The 25,806-nt window shown below is 42.6% G+C and overlaps 2 protein-coding genes across 5 annotated transcripts; one reads left to right on the top strand and one right to left on the bottom strand.

Moving 5' to 3' along the window:
• Nucleotides 1–1,335: 1,335 nt before the first annotated feature.
• dusp28 (dual specificity phosphatase 28) lies at nucleotides 1,336–11,781 on the top strand. Of its 3 annotated transcripts, XM_036133535.1 has the most exons (4): nucleotides 1,336–1,578; nucleotides 3,675–3,979; nucleotides 6,715–7,111; nucleotides 9,559–11,781. In XM_036133535.1, exons 3-4 carry the CDS (start codon nucleotides 6,764–6,766, stop codon nucleotides 9,661–9,663), a joined length of 453 nt encoding a protein of 150 aa, XP_035989428.1. In that variant the 5' UTR covers nucleotides 1,336–1,578; nucleotides 3,675–3,979; nucleotides 6,715–6,763; the 3' UTR covers nucleotides 9,664–11,781. The 3 variants fall into 3 exon arrangements, with proteins under 3 accessions (XP_035989428.1, XP_021169444.2, XP_021169445.2); XM_021313769.2 differs by lacking the exon at nucleotides 1,336–1,578 and having other exon boundaries at nucleotides 2,571–3,979; XM_021313770.2 differs by lacking the exon at nucleotides 1,336–1,578 and having other exon boundaries at nucleotides 2,571–3,979; nucleotides 6,719–7,111.
• Nucleotides 11,782–12,995: 1,214 nt separating this feature from the next.
• Nucleotides 12,996–25,201, bottom strand: proca (protein C (inactivator of coagulation factors Va and VIIIa), a). 2 transcript variants are annotated; one of them, XM_012857890.3, is made up of 9 exons: nucleotides 25,092–25,201; nucleotides 24,667–24,750; nucleotides 23,209–23,366; nucleotides 21,851–21,875; nucleotides 19,860–19,970; nucleotides 18,854–18,994; nucleotides 17,388–17,506; nucleotides 15,321–15,438; nucleotides 12,996–13,670 (listed from the first exon to the last, which is right to left on the bottom strand). In XM_012857890.3, exons 2-9 carry the CDS (start codon nucleotides 24,734–24,736, stop codon nucleotides 13,084–13,086), a joined length of 1,329 nt encoding a protein of 442 aa, XP_012713344.2. In that variant the 5' UTR covers nucleotides 24,737–24,750; nucleotides 25,092–25,201; the 3' UTR covers nucleotides 12,996–13,083. The 2 variants fall into 2 exon arrangements, with proteins under 2 accessions (XP_012713344.2, XP_012713345.2); XM_012857891.3 differs by lacking the exon at nucleotides 25,092–25,201 and adding an exon at nucleotides 24,862–25,076.
• Between the last annotated feature and the right edge of the window lie 605 nt (nucleotides 25,202–25,806).

Raw genomic sequence — 25,806 nt, forward strand, 5'->3', positions numbered from 1 at the left:
CTGTTAAACACTAAACCCAAAGAGCTTAACGGGGGGTTCTGGTTCTCCTTTTACTCTTCCATTAGTTTACTCTGAGTCTGGCTTCCATGTTTTGGTAATAAAGTCTCTTACAATTTGATGAAGGTCACAAAAATAACCCGATCAGCTTCTATTTGGGCCCAGCGGGTCAAATTGTTCATGGTGCTAAAACAACAGGAACAAATACTTTTTTTTTAATCTTCCGGTAAAGAGGGGAGTTTGGGTCAGCACTGCAAAAGGGGAACTAAAATTAAGTAAATATATCTTGAAATTAGTGTATTTTACTTGATTTGAGCAGCTAAATAAGACGATTTGCCAATGGAATGAGATTTTTGCACTAAAAATAGGAACAAGTCATTTTATTTCAGGTGCAGGATATCTAATTAGCTTATTTTAAGGGTAAAAACACTCATTATATTGGTAAATAGTCTTATTTACCTGTTCAAATCAATACAAAATACACAAATTTCAAGATATTTTCACTTGCTTTTAGTTCCCTTTTTGCAGTGTACATTGATCTCTATTCTTACAGTGTTGTTTAGTCCGTGCTCATTTTTTTTCAGGGTGAGGGACTCAAACCAGCAACCAAAACAAGCTGGCTCATTAAAGTGTTTTCACAAATAGGGTGTCAACATTAAAAGCTCAGTTTTTTTGGCACAGTCGATAATTGTTCCAAAGTGTGTAAAGTTGTGCAGCCTGTCCACGGATAGAAGCTCCACAACCTTATAGACGTCTTAAACTACAATAGTTTACTGGAAACGTGTTTTCTGATCAGAGGAGACTAAGATTAACACATTTTACAGGTGGATGTTATGTAAGACAAAGGACAAGTGTGTGAAAACCATCTGTTAGGGTATATGGTGCTGTGGGCCAGTTGGGGAATATAAAATGTGTTGTAAACTCTTTAAAGTAGCAGGAAAATAAAAAAATACGGGGACCTATACCGGAAAAAACCAACACTGATCCAAAACGAGACCAGATCAGCAACAGAAATCAAAGAGATTGGGTCATGAAGGATGTAACGAGGGAGTGGATGTGAAAACATTTAATCATGAAGGAACTTTACATCATACTTACACACATAAAAAAAAAAAAAAAAAATTTTTTTAAAACTCTTCGGTTGTTTATCGGTGTCTTTGGGTCCAGCAGGACTTCACTGAGCCTTAAGCGGTTGGATCAGAGCAACTGGAGGATAAATATGTGGAGAATTCACTTCCTGGATGAAGACAAACGTCTCTCAGCGCAGACCCCGCCCACCCGGCGCGTTACCACCTGCGCGGCTGCGCCAGGCATAAAATGGAACGTACCCTCCGGCGTGAGGCGGAAGTAAACAAACCAGAAGCTAGCAGCTAGCTTGTTAGCTTGACTTGACGGCTTTCTCTGCGTTTTTTTATTGGGTTAGTAACAATGTGTTTAACTCTGGGTGTTAAAGAGTCTATCAGACAGCGGGGGGCTGATGATGATGATGATGATGATGAGGAGGAGGAAGAGGAGGAAACCCTCATTCGGTGTGAGATGAATCTGCAGCTCCGGGCGGTCTGCGTGTGTCTGGATGTCCAGGTACCTTTTATAATGCAATAATAATAATAAAAAGGAGGTGAAATTAAACAATGCAACAACTTGGTTTTTACAAAAATCAGAGGAAGGGCACAAAAAGTTTCTCCGTGAACCGAAACATAACACAGACAGATGTTAATTAATGGAATGAGACAGCAGGGACACATCAGACAGAGGAGCTGCAGACATTTCTGAGCAGCTGGTCAAAGCTGCTCCTGTTTTAAAGGCGAACACACCAGGCTGTGAGGCTGGAGGCTTAAAGTGGTCCGATTAAACTAAACTGGAAGGTTTTATGTTTAGGGCCAAACTAAAAAAGGGAAATAAATGTAGTTAGAAGAGCCTGACCTCAGGGAAACACGGTGGTGGCAGCATCAGGCTGTGGGGTCACGTGTCTTCAGAGGGAACTGGGTTATATTTGTTTAAGTGTGTGGAAACTATGAACCGTACCAGTCACCATGAATCCAGGCAGACATCAAAATCAACTTCACCAGCAGAACAGTAACGTTTTGGGTCGGCCTGGTCAGGGTCCAGAACCGGATCCGGCCGATCACCTGCAGAAGGCTGTGGACCACAGAATCCCCCACAATCTGGTAGAGTTCAGGAACTTCAGTAGGAGGAGAGTCCATTCTGGTCGTCTCAGCAAGTCAGGTCCTTCCTTAGTTTCATACCCCCCCCCCCCCCCCCCCCCCTTAAAGATGTTAACTTTACACCACATAAAAAAAAAAAATAAAAAACAAAACAACTGGACTTTTTTTCCAAAGTTTGGAGACATTTCACTTCCAGAAAATTTTCAAAATATTTGGAGTAATGTGGAGTAGCAGGCTTAATATTATTGCCCAAAAGGCCTTGTAATGGCTTAGATACTATTCAGATTAAACCGAAACTGGTCCACTCCCTTAGTGATGGGGAGTCATTAAGACTTGAGGAAGCTTTCTGGATGGGAAGCGAAACGTCTTCAAACTTCTGAGAAAAGTCCATTTGTTTTGTTTTTTATTTTTTTTGGAATGACCATGACCTGGATGACTGAGAATCTTCAGCAGCTTTTGACACCAGGTTAAATGTGGAAAAGGCTGCGAACTGATGGATGCTGGTCTGTTTCTACTGCGTAGACAGCAGCAGTGTGTCGTGGAGCTGAGTAAACAGGAAGTGACGCATCAACCAAAGGGCCAGTAATATGAACCAGTTCTCTGTAATCTGAACCAGTTCTCTGTAATCTGAACCAGTTCTCTGTAATCTGAACCAGTTCTCTGTAATCTGAACCAGTTCTCAGTAATCTGAACCAGTTCTCTGTAATCTGAACCAGTTCTCTGTAATCTGAACCAGTTCTCTGTAATCTGAACCAGTTCTCTGTAATCTGAACCAGTTCTCTATAATCTGAACCAGTTCTCTGTAATCTGAACCAGTTCTCTATAATCTGAACCAGTTCTCTGTAATCTGAGCCAGTTCTCTGTAATCTGAACCAGTTCTCTGTCGTTTGTCTCTGACTAGCGGCTCTAACGTTAAAATCTCCATCAGTTTTATCTGTGAAAACATCAAACTGAGTTCTTTGGTCCGCTTGGTTTTTGAGCTCAGCGACTTGCTTCGCCGCACAAGAGAAAATAATCTTCTTATCCCTTCTTTGGTTAATTATGAAATAAAAAACTCATTAAACTTAGATTTAGACTTTATTTTCGTTTTGTATTAAACGTTAATCAGGTTGACTGGTGGTTCTTAGAAAAAGGAAGTCTGTCTCCTGGAATCTCCTCGGCGCTCCTGAGACGCTGCGGCCCGTGTGGAGGCCCCGTCCTGGTGGAGCTGCTGGTGCAACGCTCCGTAGGGTCCAAGGTGGCTCCTCATGCTGTCAGGAGTGACTCTGACTATAATCAGATGCAAAAACTGCTGAAAGGCAGTAAAAAACCAACAAAAAACAAGGAGAGGTGAAAAACTGCCTGGCCTCCACCTGCAGAATCGATCCAGTTGTTGATTGATCTCCACCAGAACAGCCGACCTCCTCTACTGAACAATATTCCAGACGTTTAACCGACGTTTAACTGACTTGAAACTCTGATTAGAAAGCGTTGCTTTAACTTGTTGAGCTGTTTATTATCCATAAATGTCAGTTTATAGAGCCCAGATGGAGAGGATCCCTGGCTTGAACGTGAGCAGCACTAGGACCCTGGGTGCCACAGCAGTAAATATAGCAGCAGCAGCAGGAGGAGGAGGAGGACTGTGTGTCATGTTGGTCGCAGCAGTTGGGGGTCAATGAGGAGGTTTGAAGGCGCCGGATCGGCCGCAGCCGTCGGTCTGCAGGAACAAACGGGGAGCACCTTCCTGTGAGGAGAAGCCTTCAGAGAACCAGGAGGAGCCTTCAGAGAACCAGGAGGAGCCTGCAGACCAGCTGCAGGTCAGCAGGAGAGAGAGAAAGGTTTGTTCAGTCATTCATCAAATGTCTGTTCCTTTAGAAACCAGAGAAACGCTCTAAATCCATGCAAATTAAGTTATCCACCACATACTGTGTTATATTATCGTCATTTTAATGCAAATACATCAGAAAAATGCATCACAAAATCTTTATATCCTAATTTGCCTCATTTAAAAAAGACCTTCGCTGCTTTAATGATCAATCAGAAACAAACTGTTGGATATTTTGGAGTTTGCTGGTTAAATCTATGCATTTATTTCAGGAGCTCATTTGGTTATTTTTATCTATTACTTTTGTCCAAATGATTAATAAAAATCAGCAGTAATTAATCTTGGGGAGCCACCAAAAAACACAGTAAATTATTCTGTAAATTAAACATAAAAATGTTACTTTTACTTTTTGTATTTAACCCCTTCATGACAAGCATCTTTAGTTCTTATACGCTGCATAAAAAGCTGGCTTTCATTATGACTTCTGTTGTCTGCTAAATAAATGGTCCAAAATTACATATCTTTAGTTTTTAGCACAAATTTTATCCTTCAGTTTATACCGCGATATATACTGCCACCGTAAAAGGAGTCGATTTATAACTTTATATGAATTTTAGGTCATAGCGTGCAGCCCTGCCACACATGATTAGTATGGATCAAATCAGGTGACTGTGACGGCCACCCTAGTTTAGTTCGGGACCTCTTCTGAAGCCTTGGTGGACCGGAGGTTAGCCAGGATCACGGTCTTGGTGGGAGGTCCAGTAACGCCCACGCTTCAGCGAAGCTTGATAAAATCCGTCTTACCCTGCACACGCTGCAGGTTTCAAGCATCAGAGGAAAGGAAGCAGCCTCAGGGCGTCGCTACACGGCTGCAGACGGGGTGTTCTGTTCTGCATAAGCTTCGTTCTTCCTCATCCAGATGTTCCGCTGATCCAGAGGCATAAAAATGTCCATCTTTGTTTTCATGTCTCCACAGACAAGAAGTCTTTATGGTTCGTCTTTCAGCTTTTCCCTTTCAGGGGTCGCCACAGAGAGTCATCTGTCTCCATCTGACCCCGTCTGCTGCATCTTCTTCTCTCACACCAGCTACCTCCATATCCTCTTTAGCTAAATCAGTAAATCTCCTCTTGTCTTCTTCAGGCAGGTCCAGCCTCAGCTTCCTTCTACCTCAGCATTTATCTGTACATGTCCAAACCTTCTCAGCTTCTCTGGCTTTGCCTCCAGAACATATAACAGCTGTTCCCTTGATGAACTCATTGATGATCCTCTCTGTCCTCTTCACTCCCAAAGACAACCTCAGCATCTTCATCTCTGCTGCCTCCAGCTCTGCCTCCTGTGTCTTCCTCAGTGTCTCTAAACCAGACATCGCTGGTCTCACCAACGTCTTCTACACCTTTCAGCATTCTCGCTGATACTTCTCTCCACCCGCTCCATCCTGCTTGGACACGTTTCTTCCCCTCTTTTCCAGACTCACCTTCCCTGGAACCTCTCGGCTCCACTTGGATCCCTCTCATTCACACCCATGTGTTCAGTTTAGCTACGGCTAACCTTCATTCCTCTCCTTTCCAGGGTAAACCTCCATCTTCCTAGATGTTCCTCCACCTGTTCTCTGCTCTCACTGCAGATCACAGAGTCATCTGCAAACATCATAAACCAGTCTAACCTGTCAACGCGTCCATCGCCACAGCAGACAGGAAGCGAGGCGAATGGAGCGAGTGATTTACATTTTATCCTGATGTAAAGGCGCGTTCAGGGGTGGATTAATGGTCCGCCATGTGAATAACATGAAATGAGCAAATAGAGCGAAGAGAAATTAGCACGGGTTCGACAATCTGAACTTTTACGTCAATTTGCGTCGCATCAAGTTTCTTCCTTGTCCATTAATTCAAGCACAATTTTACATATTCAGACAGCCCAACTAGTCGATTTCTGTTGAGCAATGATGGATTTTCTGAGCGTTAGGGTTAGTTAGATCCGTCCTCTGACGCGGGGCAGGAACTGCTCACTGGGTCCTGAAAAGACAGAAGTGCTGCTGGAACGACGGCGTCCAGATGCAGCTCCTGATGGTGGTTCTCACTGAACAGGGGCGCAACGCCGTTGTTCAGCTTTCCACGTCGCATACGGCGCCACGACTCGCTCGTTTAAGTCGTTTAAGTCGTTTAAGCCGCCATGTTCTTTAGACTGAACTGTCGCGCTTCCCGTTGCGTCACACCTCAACCCGCCTCAAAGCCAACGCTGATTGGACGTTCGTTTGGTGAACGGCTCCAAATTTTCTTCAACGGAGAGTAGCCAGACTGATCTGCGAGTGAAACCTTGAAAGCTCGCGAGATCAGGATGGTCTCACGAGGCTAGGTGTTTGCTAGACCGAGGAGAAATGTCAAGCGACCAGCAGGAGGTGATCAACGTGAGACATTTGTCTTGTTCGCGTTCGGTGTGAACGTACTTTTACGTATTTTTCTGCTACTCCAGACTTCCTGATAAAACATCACAGCTCCTCTCGGCACCCTGATGCTTTCTCTAGATCTACAAACACACAATGCAGCGTTTAGCGTTGACCCTCGCTGTGCTTCTACCTCAGCACCCAGAAAGCAAAACCTCTTTGGCCTAATTCTGTAGTTGTGGCCAACTTTGACTACTTTTGGGTCAGTAGTGGTGAATATTGTAGAGATGAGGGCCAGTAGCTCTTTATCTGAGTCCAGAAAATCTCCCTGTGGCGCGAGATACCAACCAGCCTCTCCTTCTGACCAGGCAGCTGTTGGCTGTGGGTGGTAAGGAGGCCTGTGAGGGTCAGACCAGGATGCTGCAGCTGTGTAAAGTCACCAGCGCCCTGTTCATCAGCAACGCCCGCTCCGCCTGCAGCGACGAGCTCCTCCAGCAGGAGGCGGTGACGCTCTGCATCAACGTCACCAAGCAGCAGCCGTTCCCGGCCGCCGGCGGCGTCGCCAAGCTGCAGGTCGCCGTCTACGACGACCCCGGCGAGGACCTGTACAGCCACTTCGACCGCTGCGCCGACGCCATCCAGAAGGAGGCCAAGCGCGGAGGACGCAGCGTCGTCTACTGCAAGAACGGACGCAGCCGCTCGGCCACCGTCTGCGTGGCGTACCTGATGAAGCACCGCGGCATGACGCTGACGGAGGCCCTGCAGGTGAGGCCGCAGCAGACGGATGTGTCCTCACCGCCGTCCTCACCGCCGTATCCCCGCTGAGATCACAAGGGATTGCTGGAATTTAATATTTCAGAAGGTTTTCTACTTAATATCTGTAAAATTTACTTTAATTATTAATGCAATTAAGGAGAAAAATGTGAAACAAAACAACCAGAAACTTAATTAACCACAGAACTGAACAAACAGAAGATTAAAATCATACACGTTTTCTGAACGCTAATAAATAATATGGACAAAAACAAAATTAAACGTTTAATCTAAGGATTTATCCTCTGATACATGTCACTCTTCCTTCAAATAAAGAGCTGCAGGAGCCGTACTAAAGCTCTAATCTTAGACTTAGACAACTTTATTGTCATTTTATATGTACAGAGTGCATACAAAATGACATTTCGTTGCATAGAGTTTACGACAATGTAATAAGATTGCAATTGAAATAAAATAATATTATAATATAGAGTGCAGCAGTGATAAGAATGTAACAGTGCAGGAGAAAAACTGATTTTTAAAAAAGTGTGCAGAATAATGTTCTACCTTGTTTATAGTGCAAAAATAATAGTGCAAAAAGGCATTAATATGAAAAGTCCAATGTTGGCAGTGCAAGATAATAATGTAATAATAATGTAATAATCATAATCTTAAAGGGTAAAATGGACAGAGGTTTAGCACTTCGTAATGTCAGGTGGCTCTTTACCAGCTGTTCAATATTAATTCAGTCATTTATTTCTTAAGATAAGATAAGATAGGCTTTAATGATCTCACATTGGAGAAATTCACTTGTCACATCGGCTCAGTAGTCAATAATCAGAAGAAGGTGTCCTCGTTTATACAGTAGATTAAAATAAAAAGAAGTAAATAAAAATACAAAATAGAAAAAAGGCATTAACTCATTCTAATCAATTGTTTTATTTTATGTCCCACATGGTTGTTTGGGTTTCAGTCTTTTAATGAGAGATGAAGGATAAAAAAATCTTGATTGAATATTTCAATCGACGCTCTGAATGCGATTAACCGGCCTGGACGGACGCTGACGGCCGTTTCTGGCGGCGCCGCGTAAATCTGAGACGCTCATGGGGGAGATGGGAACGATGTGGAAGGAAGAGAAGCGTTGCTTTTCTTGTCGGTTCTGAACTTGTTCAGAAGAACTGGACCGACTAGAATCAGGAGTCCAGACTCCCACAGAGAACCAGGAGAACCCGACCGGCCGGGTTCCTGTCATGGACGCAGTGGCGCCTCCAGAAATATTTCATAGGGGTGACCAGATGGAGCCACTTAAACTCTTGGGGTGGCACTGAAACTAAAAGCTGTAATTTCAGGATTTTATTCTACTGTTGTAGTAAAGCTGCATGTAGAAAACAGGCAGAATCAGACAGACTTTAGTAAACGTAAATATCTTATGGTTTTTAATGGTTTTCTGAATTTTTAATGTTCGTAATGATCTAATGTGCATAGCCCAATAATAGCACAGTTAACATTTTGAGTTGAACAACAATACATTTTATTGCGTAATTACATTAGGTGTACATTTATTCATTTATTGGAAAACAAAACAGTTACTAAGGGAAGTAGATACTGGCAGATACAAATAAAAGTGCGATAGAAGCTCAGGAAGAGCGTCTGTCTTGCTGGCTGTGCGTGATAGGATGAAATGCTAAACTGACGCTACTACAATAGACACTGGCCAGTGGGGTGGCCAGGACATGGCACAGGTGGGGGGGGCATGGTCACCCCTGGCCACCCCCTGGAGGCGCCCCTGCATGGACGGCAGTCAGAAGATGCTTCAGAGTATTTGGTCAGAACCAGCAGGAGGAGAAGCTCTGACCTGAGCCGGCGTAATGTGATCCTGCGTGGACCCGTTAGCCGGCATCAGCAGAACGGGTCGTTTTCCAGAGCCAAGGTTTTAATGTCCAAGGTGCCCTGGAACCGGACCGAGGCGGAACAGATTAGTGCCGACGGCCAACCACTGAGGTCAGCCGGTCCTCGTCTGCGTTTAGCCCGGATGAATGTAGTCTGGGTCCAAATCATTCAGGCGAAGTCATCGTTTAGTTTGACCAACATGTTTCTCCTGAATAAAGCAGCGTTGGTGTTCTGGACCGGCCCAGAATCACTGATTCTGATTCATCATCTGAGATTAATTTATAAGGAATAACCGCGAAACGTCACCAGGAAATCAGAGAAAACTGTAAAAAATAAGAATCTAAATTAAGTCATGATCAAAAAATTAAGTGTTAAAAAGTTTCATCTGTTGCATATCAACAAGTTTTATTTTATTTAAATCAGGTAAAATCAGTCCAAAATCAGCATGTTTGATAGAAGCAGCGTATTGTATTTAATTTATTTAATTTCAGAGCAGCTGTGGTTTTAACCAGACTGCAGAGGGCAGCGTCCGTCTCTTAAACAGTTTATCTGTCACGTCTCCTCCTCAGAGGGTGAAGACGGCTCGGCACGTTGTGGATCCCAACCCCGGCTTCATGGCTCAGCTGCAGCGCTACGAGGAGGAGCTGAAGAGGAGGAGGAGAGCGGCGTCCTGATGAAGAGCGGCTGAACCGTCCTCCTCGCTGCTCAGACAGCTCTCCGTCTTTTAGGGTCCATAGATGTTTGGGGAAGGCAGGAGAAACGCAGGAGTCCACATAAATAATAAATCTAATAAATTAGAGCTAAGACAGCAAAAGCTTAGGTTACTTACTGAGGTTAAGAACATTTAAATGACATAAGATCCATAAAGAATATTGTTCATATTGTATAAAAGTGACATGGTGACATAAAGAAAATGATTAGAAGTAGGGTTTTAACTTAGTAGCGATTTATTTTATTAGACTACAAAATAAAAAAAAATCTATAAGCCAGTGAAGCAACGTGTAGAAAAAAAAAATCAGCTTTAAAGAACAATAATTAATTAATTTAATCAGAAGCTAAACCAGTCATAAAGAAGAGTAGACTTGTTTCTCCTTTCAAACAAAGACCAGTTATCTCAGATATATAAGTTATTTTAGTTCTTAAATGTGACAAACATGTTACATTTATTGAAATCCCTGTTTTTATCAAATTTTCCTTTTTATTGATTATATCCAGTAATGTCTGCAGTTCCTGTTCTGGCCACAGGAGGGCAGTAGTCCCACAGAGGAGGTGGAGGCTGGACTGGAGCTCAGCAGTAAGAAAGCTGCTGTTGGAGCTTCTGGCTGTTTATTTCAGACCGCCTTCAACTATTATTTAACCTTAACGTCTTAACTGACATTATTTAAAAGAAACACAACAAGTCACGCAAAGGATTGTGGGATTCCTTACAGCTCCTGGACGTCCCTGGGCTCATATGCTAAAGGAGCTATGAGAGGAAGCATACAGGCTCCTTTTCCTGCCTGTTAAGTTAAACTGAAGTGATTGATTTTTTTTTTTTTTTTTTTTATCTCAAACTCCACAAATACTAAAGAAATATCCACTACAGCGTGTCTTAAGAGCAGCTATTATTTTCAAGTTTTATAATTTACATTTGCTAAAAAAAAATACCTTAAACAAAGAATATAATTAAATAACTTATTTTAGCTGTATACCTTTGTGGAAATATAATGCAATGTTTAATTTTCTTTTTGGATCGCTACCTGTAACAATCTGAATGAGAACAAAGTTTTCCTCCAGTCTTTATGTAAAACTAGCGAGCCGCCGCACTTCACAGCATTAAATAGTGAACGCTGAATGGAGCTTTCAGCAGATTTTAAACCAGAAATCAGAGAGAAACTTTAATCTGAGGAAGAAGTCAGCTGACCAGAATAATCTTCCTCATAACGATCGTACAGCAAACGGGGGAAACGTTCTGCTTTGGGCTCAGATAAATTAGTCCAATCTGGGTAAAAACTGACTTTAGAATCTCTTTGCCTCAGATGTGAAATGCAGGTTTGCTTTTAGAGGAAAATCTACTCAGAGCACAAATTTTAGTTAACATTTTTTTTTTTATCAACTTCCTATTTCAAGCACAGCAACAGTTTTCTCTGTGCTTAATTGGACAAAGATGAATGCATTTCTTACAAACCTAAATAAAATAAAACCTCCCATTTTGTTGGGAGCTTATGTCATAAGCAGGATCAAATGTACAGCCTGAAACTTGTATTTATTTATTATTTATTTATTCCCATTTTGATCCAAAGCACAACGTTAAAAGCCTGAAGAGGCCGAGACGGACAGGTTTCAGCGCGTCTCTGTGAGCTCAGCACTCTGTTTCCGTCCCAAACTGTGAAATGAAACGCATAAAACCTCAGGTTAGCAGAAATACACGTTAAAAACCTTCAGCTTTTACTGGGTTCTGACTAAAGACGTGTCAGGAGGAAATTTTCACCTGTGTGAACATTGATGCCGGTGTTTAATAAACTCAGTGAGTCCAGTGTGTGATATGTGAAGCATCTGTAGGTGATGTTAGTGCTTGTTGTGACGTTTTGGGCTGGATCTCAGGTGTGTCTTTCTTCAGCTTGAATGTATAAAGCAATAATTTAACATATCTCCTTTTAAACTGTGTTCAGTTTTAGCAGATAAAGTCTCAGTGTACAACTAGAGTAAACGCCTTACGTGGATTTAACACCTAAATGTGAAAATGTCCCTTTAACAAACTGTACACCTGTGTTTTAACTGAATAAAGTGATAATAAATTGATTAAATCAGTCTTTATTGGCTTGTATTTGGAGCTAATGTTTTAATGAGAAACCTTTGGTAATCCTGTGCTGATCAGTGTTTAATAATGTAGTTTTCTACTGTTTTCTGCCCTAGTTTCCCCTCAGTAACTCATCGATAGATTGATCTATTTTCTACTATTTGGTTGGGTTCACGATTTTAACTTTTGGTAGACAGGCAGTTTAAAATCTTATTAATTAGTATTTAGGGATGTAGGGTAATGTAGAAAATCACTATTCAACATATTTTTTACATTGGTGAGAATTCTCATTCATCCAGGTCTTGATCAATAAAAAAAAAGTTAAACCTTTTTCATCTTTTTAACCATTTTAAACTGTTTTTGGATCCTATTTTGACACTTCTGGTTTATGTTTGGCACACATACGTTCCACACGGAAACCAGAAGCGTGGACACACCATCTGCAGCGACTCTTTGCCCAAAGTAGCACTATTCTCCTGGACTCTAGAGGGCAGCGTTGGGCTCCTGCACCGAGCGTTCTACACCCAACCACACAGAAGTAGAACCATTCCCAACATTTTAAAGCCTCTTCCTTTCAATATTCATAGCAGTTTCTGTCCAGGAATAGTAAATAACTTGTGGATCACGGAGATCTTTATGGGCGTGGTAGCCAAAATCACGTAGCATTACGTAGCATTAGCATTTTTAGCAACAGTCGCTGCACCGCAAAGGCAGTATAAAGGAAAATGTTGGCAGTTTGGAGAAACAATGTTTTTAAAAGCATGGTGTACTTTAAACTGGAAATGTGGATCTAGCTTTGAATTAAAATATATATTAAAGATGTCTGCCACTCTCATAGTAACCATCAGAAACTGTAACCAATACCGCAGAACTCTGAGTTTCTTAGGTCATTGTCTGGTCGGTGGTACAACTACTTCATCAGCTGTTCAGTGATCAGTTTTGACTTTGTTGATGCAAGATATCAGGGGCTAAAAGGAAATACATTTTGATGATTCCCCAAATGGATTTGCTGTTAACCTTTTAATGAAATGGGCCTTTGACCAACCAGCGTATTGTAGCCTGTAGACTAGTAGGTTGAACGTTATCGTGCTGCTGACCATAAAACGTGTTCAGATGCATTAGAAGAGGGTTTGGAAACGCTTCAGAAGCCTTGAACATGTTTGACTGGCATTGTTGAGGTAGACTGAAGTGAGGTCAGTGGTGGTGAAACAGACAAACTGAAGCCTCTTTAGAGTTGACGTGTTTATTTAACAAAATCTTTAACATCATCATCGATGCACCGACTTGTTCCTCTGGGTTTGGCGGGATGGTTTGCTTAAGGTGCGGGTCGGTGTTGTTGAGGGTGATGTTTTCTGTCCCATTCTTCCCGCACTTGGCCGATCCACTCGTTGTAGTTGGACACTTTGGTGTAGATGCCCAACTTATCCTTCCTGCCGCAGCCCTCGCCCCAGGACACCAGGCCGACCAGGAACCAGGTGTCCCGGTACAAAGTGACCATCGGCCCGCCGCTGTCCCCCTCGCAGGCGTCGACGCTCTGGCCCAGGATGCCGGCGCACAGGACGTTGTTGGAAAGTTCGTGGGGCAACATCAGCTCGCTGCAGAAGGTGTGATTAATCAGCGGGACTTTTATGACGTTCAGCGCCGAGCTATGCTTCCCGGTGTCATCTTTACCCCAGCCCGTCACCACAGTGGTGGTGCCGTTGAGGTGGAGCACCCTCTCGGCCATGGAGCGCCCAGGTAAGCAGATGGGGACGATGTATTTGGAGAAAGGAGCAGGCGACTGCAGCCGCAGCAGGGCGATGTCGTTGTCCACCGTCATGCTGTTGTATTTGGGATGTTTGAAGGTCTCGCTGACCCTAAGCAGCACCTCTGTCCCTTCATTCCTCATGCGCTCATAGTCACCTGAGAAAAGAAATAATGATTTAATCATCAATAAGGTGTTAGGTTATCAATATCCCAGACATGTTACATTTTAACCTTTTGTTTCAATGGTTGTGAAAGACATGCTGCCCACCAAGGCATCTAAAGCTGTACAATATGCCATTTATGTCACCAGATAAACCCGGCAGCCGCAGATCTTTGCACAATTTTCTTAAATTATTATTGCAAATACAGAACACTTTTTATATGTGGAAATAAAAAAATGCTATCCAGAAATTTAACTTTGAAAAACTTCTTAATCAGAAAAAGGTTTGAGAGCAACTTTGCTATTTTCTCAGATTTATGTTTTTTCCTTTTTTATTTTTTTTTTAAAGATTTAAAATTTTCACATATTGATTTTGTTAAATTCCTCTTTTTCAGATTGAGTTTTACGAATTGCATTCTTTTCAAACTGCGTATTTAAAGATCACATTCCCTTCACTTCTGGAGTGAGGAGCAAAGATGCATTTCTATAAGTCTTTATGACATTAGCAACATTTGCGTCAAGAGCGAGAAGAGAAATTTGAAAATATAAAATCTGTGAAACAAAATCTGAAAAAGTAGAAGTAAATCTGTGAAAACACTAAAGTTACTCTGAAAACCTTTTTTTGATTAAGAAGTTTTTCAAAGTTTAATTTCTGGATTGCATTTGTTTTCCCTTCAAATTTCCATTTACAAAACTTCTTCTTTGTTTGCAACAAAAGAACAAAGTTCACTCCACACTATGCCACAAGCTATGCAATGGCCTCACTCACCTCAGGATGTCAGATGCTTGAAACTAAAAGTGAAACTTCTGCCAGGCCTTTCTGTGTGATTAATTTGGTTAATAATTATATGACCATTTGGAAAGCATTTAGATGTAATGACCAGGCCCCTGTTTCAGAAAGCTGGGTTAGTGGATAAAATCAGGACGCAGGATAAAATCCTGCATACCCTGGCTTTTCCGTTTCAGAAAGCCTAGAAGACTTGACCCTGAGTCAAATTATGACAACAAAGTACTACAGTGAAACAACCCTGCTACTGAGCACAAAGGTTGTTGTTTCATTTTTAGTTGTAGTGTAATATTCCCCATATTCCTTCATTAATTAAATTCAATTCAATTTTATTTATATAGCGCCAAATCATGAAACATGTCATCTCAAGGCACTTTACAAAGTCAATATTAAATATTTCTAACTCCACTCGTGGGAAATTCCACTTCCAGGCTTCTTGTTTCCTGCCGTTTTCATGCTGAATCACCTTATCTGCGTTCAGGAGGACTTTTTTCATGCTCCTGCTCGCCTTCACCTCCTGGTTGATCGGACGCTGTGTTTAGTTACCTGACTGATATCACCTGTTCTGAAACCGGAAACACTGAGTATGACACAGTGAGGTAGAACTACTCAGAGCAGCAGCTTTCTAATCAGCATAGATCGCCCATTCTTTCTGAATCGGGGCCCAGAAGTTTAGTTGTCAATTTAACTTGACAAGTAATGATAATAAAGCACAAGGGAGGAAAGGTTACAATGCTGGTCATGACGCAGCAGAACCTTTGAGTTCAGCATAGATGGGTTATTCAGCACAGGAGTGCACAATTATGTCATCAGTTTGATGCGGTTTCTATATTATTGTTTCTGCAGACTGAGAGCTCACCCAGTCGTACGCTGAACTTGTAGTTGTTTTCGAGGCAGTGGGCGGCCGTCAGAACCCAGTTTTCATCTATCAGGACTCCTCCACAGTGAAAAGCTCCCCTTGCGTTCAATACCAGCACCTAAATGTACAAAAAACTTGTTAAACAATATGCTTGACTTAAATATCTAGATATTTCTATTTCTTTTTAACCAATTTTAAACTCCATTGATATACTTTGATTTGGAATCTGGCTTCAGACAAAGCAAAACCCAACATCTCTTTATTTTTTATAGAAGAATATTTGCATCTAAAATGAGAGTTCAGACTTAATCTTGGCAGTTTTGGACTTCACTGAATCAGGTTAAAAATCATTCATATTGGAGGTGAAAAAATGTTAAGTATCTATGATATATCCTGTTGCTCATAAAATTATTTTCTCACCTATTTTAGATTTGTTTAATTGATTAGCCAACCTGAATAGCTTAATGTTTGCTTGGGCTAACTCAAGGTCGTTACAACTAGCTCTGTCTCTGTCGGTGTCTTTAACAGCACTAAAATTCTCTAACTGTGTCCTAGTCAAAGGTTTGTATTAATCCATTCATCCTTGTTTAGCTTTAGAAGATGTTCTCTCCTCTGTGTACAATGCTGTGTTCTTTCTTCTTCCAGCTTTATTGGCCGATTTGACAAACGTCCATTCTGGATAACCACAAGCTTACAGTAATTTCCTGACCTGCTTGTGTTCTTGTTGTTCTTGTTTGTCAGCTAACTTAGAGTTCTGATAACAGAGAGTTTATTCCATCTGATAATGTGAGTCAAATGCAGATATTGTTTGGGGGGGGGGGGCTTCTGGTAAACCTTAGTTTTGAGACTCCCATCTTCCTCAATGTGTACCTCACAGTCCAGGAAAGGCAACATGTTGTTCTTGGCATCCTCTCTGGTAAACCTGATGCTGCTGTCCACTGAGGTGATGTGTTTGGTGAATGGCTCAACTTCCTTGTTGGATTTTGACCCAAGTGTCATCCACATATCTGAACCAGTGAGTTGGTGGTGTTCCCTGTAAGCACTGAGTGTCCTGCTCTCCACCTCCTCAATAGGTGACACTGGGGAGCTCATGGCACAGCATGTTTCTGTCGGTAAAATTTGTCTCTGTACTTCAAATATATGGTTGAGAAGCAGAGGTCCAACATGTCACAGATCTGGTTTGGTGTTAAATCCATCGTCTTTTAGCGATGCATCGTGTTCCAGCTGAGTCCTGACACTGTTCACGGCCTCTGATGTCGGAATGCAAGTGAAAAGAGAGGTGACGTCAAAGGAAACAATGGTTTTCCCCCGGTGCTAGTCTCAGGTGTCGGACTTTGGAGATTAAGTCTGTGGAGTTTTGTATGACGTGTGGAGTGTTTCCAACCTGCGGAGCCAAAATTGTTGCGCGATGTTTTGCAACGCTGTATGTGACCGAGTTAATGCTGCTGACATTGGGTCTGAAAGGCACCACTTCTTTGTGTTTTTTTAGAAGTCCACATATGCGTGGAATGGCCTCGCCTGGGTACAGCTGATAGATTGCTTTCTCTTTTTCCAGTTTTTGTAGAGAGTCAATTATATTCTCTTTTATAGTTAATTGTTGGGTCCCTTTCAGGGTCTCGCACGTGTTACTATCCCTCTGTAGATGCATTATTTTCTCACAGTAATCAGTTGTGTCACCGAGCATCTGCCTTTGTATGATGGCAAAATTGTGACATTATAGTTTTTGCTGAGGGATGTAACAACCATACGTTCCTGTGGCGTAATGTTCAAGGCGGGCATTTTGCTCTAGAGAGTGCTGCTGTGACCTTTATCCTAAGCTCTTCTGCCTCTGCCATGTTCTTATTTCCTATAGCTGATTCAGTGGCAGTGATAAGTTCTGTTATCGGACATTGCTTAGGGGTGATGGTAAAGTTGAGACCTTTGGACAAAACATTCATCTCTGTCTGTGTGAACCTTTGCCTGAAGACAAACAGACTGTCTAGGTACGAAACATTTTGGATTGTGGTTGAAGGTTAGCTGTCTGCTAAGCCTTTGTATGTATTTAACTGATAGGTGTTGGTCGTCTACCTGCCAGGGACTCTCCCCCTTTTTGCCCACTTCCCCCCCGACCGCCCATGGCAGCAGTCCGTCCACAGGCTCGCTGTACTCCGACCTGTTGATCAGAATCTGACCACAGGATGAGGTACCTGCAGAATGAAAGACGAAACCTTTTAACATCTATTTATATTGGTTATTTCATCTCTGAATGCAGATGCCAGCAATGGATTCATGCTTTGTCTTTACTTCAAACGTTTTAATTGTTGGAGTAATAGTTTTATTCAATTAGATCTAGATTAACACGCTGCATTTATGGATTATGTAAAGTAGCCGTCTTCTAAGTATCAAATTGGCAAAAATCAACTTCAGGGCTCCTGAAACTAAAATTCAGACCTAAAAAAATCAATATTTTTTTTTAACCAACCCTGACCTCTGAACCCAACATGGCTGCTATATGAATTGTAAACCACAGTGAGCACTGCAGAGATAATCTTCTAATTTTTGATTTTGTCAGTCTGTAACTCCTAAAGTATTTACCCCATGGTACTGTTTACCATCTGTTTGTTAGCTATATTGTTATCAGCGAGTTCTGCTAGTAGTGATTAGTTTGGTGTCTGTTTACAGCAATTAGCAGATCCCCCTGGTTTCCTAATCTGTAACTGGAGCAAGGTTAAGATGGGTGTGGCATCACATTTGTAACTCCAAAGGAAACTAATATAGCAAAAATGAGGTCCCAACCCTTTAGCCTAGGGCTCCATTCAAAACGTTCTAATTATGTTTCCTAGCTCCTTTTCCTAGCTCCTGTTCCTTGACCTCTCATGGGGCCAACAGTAAGAACTCTATCGTGGGGAGCAAAGGAGGCTCAGACTGCTGTGCCGATTTCGGAAAGCCTTCAACTCTGACGTCATTACCACTTACATGGATGATGCGAGTCTACAGCCTTCTGAAAACAAACTACTAGCTGCGCAATCTCTTCTTCTCTGAACATTTTCGTTGATTTCTGTCAGCGCCTGTCTTATACGTCATGTAACACAAAGGATTGTGGGATACCTTAAGGAACGCCAGGGGGGTTCCCGGGCAAAATTAGCCATGGGAGGGAGCGTACAGGCTGCTGCTATTTGGACAGCACTTATCATGGCGACTGCTGATGCACTTCTGAATGTTGACTCCATGAAAGGTCAAGGAACAGGAGCTAGGAACTATAATTAAGGGTATTCAGTGAAGCAAAGGATCACTCAGTTTTTTAATTGTCAGTGTTTCTCCACCTATTCGTGGGAAGTATGTATTGCAACATTTTTAAATTAAATGTTAGAGACTGTGGAGGAAATTTTTTTTTCAATAACAGGAAAAAAAGCATCACTTAAGAAATATCCAGATCAGTGTCTCCTAATTGTTGTAATAATGTGTCACCAGAGCCTTTCCGCTCGTCTGTAAAAGCAATCAGGTAATCTGAGGCTGAAACTTGTTTGGTCCTCGCTGTTTTTGTGGGTTCTCACTTTTCGGGCTACATTTCCTGGAGTCGTTTTCCAGGTTGTATCCTTTCAAACAGCTGCAGGTTCTCCTCTGGCCGTCCTCGCTCTCCGTGCACTCGTGGTCACAGTAGCCGTTTTCCATGGTGCAGTTTGTGGCTGTTGAATCTGAAATGGCAACAGGAGACGGAGAAAATTACAGTGGGAGTTTAATGAAGTCAAGGAATGACTAACGTACAGGTTGGATTAAGGGGAAAGCATTAGGCTGGTTTAAATCTTATCTGTCTGACAGATTCCAGGTTGTTCATGTTAATAATAAATCTTCCTCAAACTCTAAGGTCACTTGTGGAGTACCACAGGGTTCAGTCCTTGGGCCAATAGTCTTTACCATACATATATTCTTCCGATTGGCAAAATTATCAGACAGCATGGGATTAATTTCCACTGTTATGCTGATGACACTCAGCTATATTTATCCATAAATCCTGATGAATCCAATCAGTTACTTCGACTGCAGTCATGTCTTGATGACAACAAAACCTCGATGACTTTAACTTTCCTGCTTTTAAATTCTGACAAGACAGAAATTGTAATCTTTGGACCAGAGTCCTCAAAAAAACAAAATTCTTAATCAATCGCTTAATCATAAAGTAAAAAAACCTTTCTGTCATTTTTGACCAAGAGATGTAATTTAAATCCCATATTAAACAGGTTTCCAGAGTTTTTCATTTTTCACCTCTGGAATATCGCCAAAATTAGAAATATTTTCTCCAGGAGTGATGCTGAAAAACTAGTCCATACATTTGTGACTTCAAGGCTCTACGTTCTTTCAGGCGAAGTAAATGCTGCTGGTCAAGACTTGTTGCTATCTATTGTATTTCCTTAGATTGGAAACTTTTTGACCAATCTGTATGATTTGGTTGAATTTGACTTGTTAACGTGCCTTGAGATGACATGTGTTGTGAATTGGCGCTATATAAACAAAGTTGAATTGAATTGGATTTTTGTCCCACAGACAGAAATCCAGACTCACTGTATTGGCAGTATTTGCCCTCATATCCAGGGTGACAGAGGCACTTGTAGTCTTGGTACTGGTCCACACACTCTCCATGAACGCACACGTTGGACTGACACTGGTTTCCATCTGAAACACACATCACAGCGCCAGGACATGACACCATCAGTGATTGCCACTGCAGCTACTTTAGCTCTCACCTGTTGGGTCGTCTTTAGCTTTGATTATTTTGCTGTTTTCACATTCATCAAACAGGATTTTCAGCCATTCATGAATACAGGAACCAAAATAAACGTGTCAGGGTGAAACGATGCATCTCCCAAGCTTCATTCAAGTATCTGATGGAGGTCAACAGATGCTAAATCTATTATTGATTTTACTGACATCTGATTTCTGTTGGTGCTATAAGCAAATTTCCTAACTTTTGGATCAGTAGCTCCATGCATTACTGTTTCAACAAAGTTTATTATTCTGTTTCTGACTTAATTCAATTATTGCTTCCAAACAATCAGTCATATCATCAGTCTAGCTGGTGATAATGTCAGATGAGCTGCATGAAGAAAAACGATCCTCTCACTCAAAACCAATACCTTTATAACAATTCTGTTAAGTTTATCATTTAATCCTCAATTTTGTATGTAATTTCCAATAGTTTTAGGAGCATTCTTCAATCAGGATAAATCCAATCAATTACTTCGACTACAGGCATGTCTTGATGACATGAAAAGCCAGATTATTTTAAATTTTCTACTTTTAAATTCTGACAAGACAAAACTTACAGTTGTAATCTTTGGACCAGAGTCCTCAAAAAATAAACTTCTTAATCAATCACAGAAACATTCTGTCCAGGAGTGATGCTGAAAAACTAGTCCATGCATTTGTTACTTCAAGGCTGGACTATTGTAATTCTTTACTATCAGGAAGTCCACAAAATGCAGTTCAAAGTCTTCAGCTGATCCAAAATGCTGCAGCAAGAGTTCTGATGAAAATCAACAAGAGGGATCATATTTCTCCAATTTTAGCTTCCCTTCATTGGCTTCCTGTTAAATCAAGAATAGAATTTAAAATCCTCCTTCTAACGTATAAAGCCCTTAATAATCAAGCTCCATCATATATCAGAGCTCTGATTACCCCGTATGTTCCTAACAGAGCACTTCGCTCTCAGACTGCAGGTCTGCTGGTGGTTCCTAGAGTCTCTAAAAGTAGAATGGGAGGCAGATCCTTTAGCTATCAGGCTCCTCTCCTGTGGAACCAACTCCCAGTTTTGGTCCATGAGGCAGACACCCCGTCTACTTTTAAGACTAATGTTAAAACTTTCCTTTCTGACAAAGCTTCTAGTCAGAGTGGCTCATGTTACCCTGAGCTACCTCTATAGTTATGCTGCTATAGGCTTAGGCTACTGGAGGACATGAGGTGAGTTATTTTTCTCACTCTGCTGATTTCTCCTACTGCTCTCCAATTTACATAGCTTGTCATCATTTCAACGTTTAACTTTTTGTTCTGTCTTTTTTCTCTTCATAGAAGGTACACCTGGTCTGGTGTTCTGTTAGCTGTGACATCATCAGGGGAGGCAGATCATCCTCTATTATCATCTAACATAGAAAGTACTCCTGGGTCAATGTGAGCTTCTGTGCTTTCTGTGTCTCTGCTCTGTCTTCTCTAAGCCCCAGTGGGTGGAGGCAGATGAGTGTTCACACTGAGCCTGGTTCTGGTTCTGCTGGAGGTTCTCCTCCCTGTTAAAGGGGAGTTTTCCTCTCCACTGTCGCTTCATGCATGCTCAGTATGAGGGATTGCTGCAAAGCCATCAACAATGCAGACGACTGTCCACTGTGGCTCTACGCTCTTTCAGGAGGAGTGAATGCTGCTTGGAGAGACTTGATGCAACCTGCTGGGTTTCCTTAGAGAGGAAACTTTCTCACCAACCTGGAGGATCTGATGGAATCTGACTTTGGAAAGTTTAAAAGAATTAAACCTCATCTAGCAGTTAGGTCTGATTATGGTCAACTTACCAGAGTACACGGTCCAGAACTCCAGCTGGAAACACAACAAAACACACAGAACATCAGTGATAAGATCAGAATTTGTCATGTGCAATAGCATGTTTTGCCAAATACAGGAAAGTGAAGAAAAACAAGGAACTTTATCTATGAGGTGAAAAAAAATTGATAATGATAATATTTGAATGTCATTGATCTCACAAGGGAGAAATTCGCTTCTCAATTTTAACCCATCACCATTGGGGAGCAGTGGGCTGCCATGTGCGGCGCCTGGGGAGCAATTGGGGGTTGAGGGTCTTGCTCAGGGACCCACAGTGCAGACTGCGGGGATCGAACCAGGTACTCGCATCCTTCTCATAACGCAAGCACGCTGCTCTAACCACTAGGCCAACACTCCCCTTTGCTGTTTATTTACTGTTTAACATCAGAATTTGAGGCCATGATTGATAATCTCTGCTGAACAGAAGATAGTCAGACCTGAGTTCAGTTATTTTGGGTTAAAACCACTTTTCCCACCTCTTCTGTTCATCTTATGGTTTCTCCTTCCTCCTTCAGGGTTAACTGAGATGTGTTCATAAAAAAAACTAACTAAGAAGCCTGCAGGTGTGGAACTCATTAAAGTCAACATAAATTAAAGTTATAGCTTTTTTTGTGCATTTAAACAAAGGTAGTTAGATTATGCGCTAATATTAGATTATGCGCTAAGCAACCAAAGACTCTGTGGGAATAACCTCATTGGTGCAAAGTCCTTGTTTCTACCTTTAAAGTTCAGCATTGATGAATCTTAAGTGCGCGGGGGGACGGGGGACGGGGGACGGGGGACGGGGGTGGGGGGGGGGTGGGGGGGAAGTGGTCTTATTTAAAGTGGTTCTTCTTGCTTATTTTAGTGCAGTGCTGCTTCATTCATTGAGTTCAGAGTCATTTCTGCCCTGAAAGAGTCAGAGGTCAGAGGTCAGGCGGCTTAACAAACAACAAGTACCGCCCCCCCCCCCCCCCCCCCCCAAAAAAAACGGTCCTGTCCCAGTGAATAACTTTAAAAGTCCTAAGGTTTTGCTTAGGACTTTTAAAGTTATTTTAAAGTGGTTCTTCTTGCTTATTTTAGTGCAGTGCTGCTTCATTCATTGAGTTCAGAGTCATTTCTGCCCTGAAAGAGTCAGAGGTCAGAGGTCGGCGGCTTAACAAACAACAAGTACCGCCCCCCCCCCCCCCCCCCCCCCCAAAAAAAAACGGTCCGGTCCCAGTGAATAACTTTAAAAATCCTAGGGTTTTGCTGCCTGGTATAAACTTTCTTACGGCGCAGCAACTACCCATAAGGCCTGAATCGGCTCAGTTTTCCTTCATTTTGACCACAGATGTGTTCACTGACTTACTGTAGCCTCCCGGGTCTGGAAAATCTCTCTGGCTTCTTCAAAGCTGCACATCTCCTCCACACATTCTCGCTCCATGTTCGGGGGCTTCAGCTCCTCCAGGAAGCTGTTGGCCCGGCGGGACCGGAGCAGCATGTGGGCCTTCGGAGCGTCGGAGAACACTGGAAGAACCGAGAGCCGCACACTTACTTCATGCCATAACGCTTCTGTTTTCATCTCATCACTCTTTGCTTTGGATTATTTCACTAGTGGAGATATTTTAGCAGGATTAGACTCTATATGTGGATTTCTGTTTGTGGTTATAATGTGAGAGAAACAGATCAGACTGGGTCATAAGTCCAGTCTGAGACTTAATGTGGTCAAAGCTGAATCCTCCTTCAAGGGCAAACTCTGCTTAAAATGTTCTTTATCGTCTTTATTACAGCAACGAAGCCAACATGGAGCAGGAGCGTGGAAAAACCAAGTGTGCCCTCACAGAACCTCCTTCATCACCTCGTAGAACCTCAGTAGCAGGAACCCTCATCCGTCTTATGTTTCTGTGGAGGAACCTCAGTCTTCCACCCTTGCTTCAGTTCTTTGAAGGTTGTTCTGCCACCGCTGCTCATTCAGGCTGAGGTCTGGACTTTGACTAGACCACAGCTGGGCCCTTAATACTTTTCTTTTTCAACCATTTGCTCCTACATCTGTTGCTGTGTTTAGTATCTTTGTCGTTTTTCACGGTCCAGTTTCAGCCAGGGTTTAGTTTACTGACCTAAATCAACCCTAGAATAATTCAGTATGCAGAGGAGTTGTAGTTGACTGCTGGGGCGTCGGTCCTGTAGCTGCAAAGGAAGCCCAGACCATCACCCCTCCCCCGCTGTGCTTGATAGCAGGAATAAAGTGTTTGTGCTGGTCTTCTGCGTTTAGTTTTCTCCAAACATGGCGCTGTGAAACGTGGCCAAACATCTCGTTTGGTGTTGTGTGTCCAGAGAACGTTGCTCCAGAAGTCTGCAGGTCAAAGGCTGAAGACATTTACCGTTTAAAATGCTAACTGAGGCTTGTAGAGTCTGTCATGGGGGTCTTTTCCCACCGACCTGGGGAAACCTGCTGGAGCGTCCATCCCTGGGAAGATCGGCAGCTGTGTTTTCCACTTGGGGATAATCTTTCTCTCTGCAGAACGATGGACTTCAGATTGGAAATGACCTCATGATCCTGCCTAGATGGAAGGACACCAGCAGCTGTGTGGTCCGGTCCAGAGGACCGCTGAAAGTCCTGCCTTCAAACAATGGAGCCACTGGTGATGATCCCATAATCAATGGGGTTGATCATGGGCTCAAAGTGACACCCATCAGCAGTGAGGATGGGCTGAGGTGTTTTACACCCAGCCTCTGCAGTGTTTACTCAGTTTTATTGTCACCGACAGTAAATTACATGTACCTGTAAAGCTTTTAGGTGTTTAAAAGATGCCGGTTAGAAACCCACCTGAGAGGCTGATGACGGATGTCGACCACAGAGCGACGCAGACCAGCAGGCAGAACCCAGGGCGAGACATGGCCTCCGTCAATCCTGCAGACACGGAGATGAAACAGCGTCTTCAGAGGCAGACAGCGGTTCTTCAAAATGTCTGATGATGGGACTCATGGACCGGCTGGAAGCGAGACATTAAAGCAAACCTACAACCGCTGCCTGTAGGTTTTCTTCTTGTGGCTCAAAATGGCCCAACGGTAGCAGCGTGGGTGAAATTTGGCTGCAGTATTGATCTGTTTTAGCTGGAAACACGCAGACCTCTGAACAGAAACGGCGTTTTCCTGTCTGGGGAACTACAGGCTGAACAAAATCCCCTCATGGTCAACCCAAGACACAGCAAGCAGCTGGTTCCAGAGACAGAAGCGTGTTTTCATACTTACATACGAAGAATCAAAGCAGCAGACGAAGATGCTGGTCCAGAAGGCTTCTGCTGTGTTAATGACTAACTAGCAGTGTTTGCAGAGGGTCCACAGTCTGCAGCTGAGCTCTGCCAACGCCGTCAACACACACAATCCTCCCCTTTAACCTCCACCCACACACGTCTGTCACAGGCCGGCATCTTGTTGTCCCAGAGATTATTTAGCTCCGTTAAATAGAATCAGTTCAATTCAGGAAAAAGAAAACAGGAACCAGAACACAACGATGATCAGTTGCTTCACAGAAAACCTCTGAGCCTCTGGGTTGAACAGTGTTAGTGAATTCATGTCCTGGTAGCTCAGGGTCAAAACATTAAAGCTTCTTCTTCAGGATTTTTCTCTGATCAACGTCTGGAATTAGAAAGTTGGAGCTTGTTCAACGTTAAAAGCAACCATAAACTGAGCTGAAGTCTGAACCCAGAGCTAACAGAATAAGGAAAGCCATTACCCCCACTGTCGCCCCGTGCTTGCTCAGAATGAGGGCGAATTTAATGATTTGAAAGTTTTTCTAAATCATCAAGTCGAAAGATAAGAACCAACCAATCAGTAAATCAGTTCAATCCAGCTCAATTACCACAGAGCCATACAGGACCAGCACACTATACATGTTCAAAGACACCAAATTAACTACGCAGCATGAAACAGGAGCAAGAACCACCAAAATGACTAAATAAATTAA

This window comes from Fundulus heteroclitus, unplaced genomic scaffold, assembly GCF_011125445.2.
Source record: "Fundulus heteroclitus isolate FHET01 unplaced genomic scaffold, MU-UCD_Fhet_4.1 scaffold_63, whole genome shotgun sequence".
Taxonomy (NCBI): Eukaryota; Metazoa; Chordata; class Actinopteri; order Cyprinodontiformes; family Fundulidae; genus Fundulus; species Fundulus heteroclitus.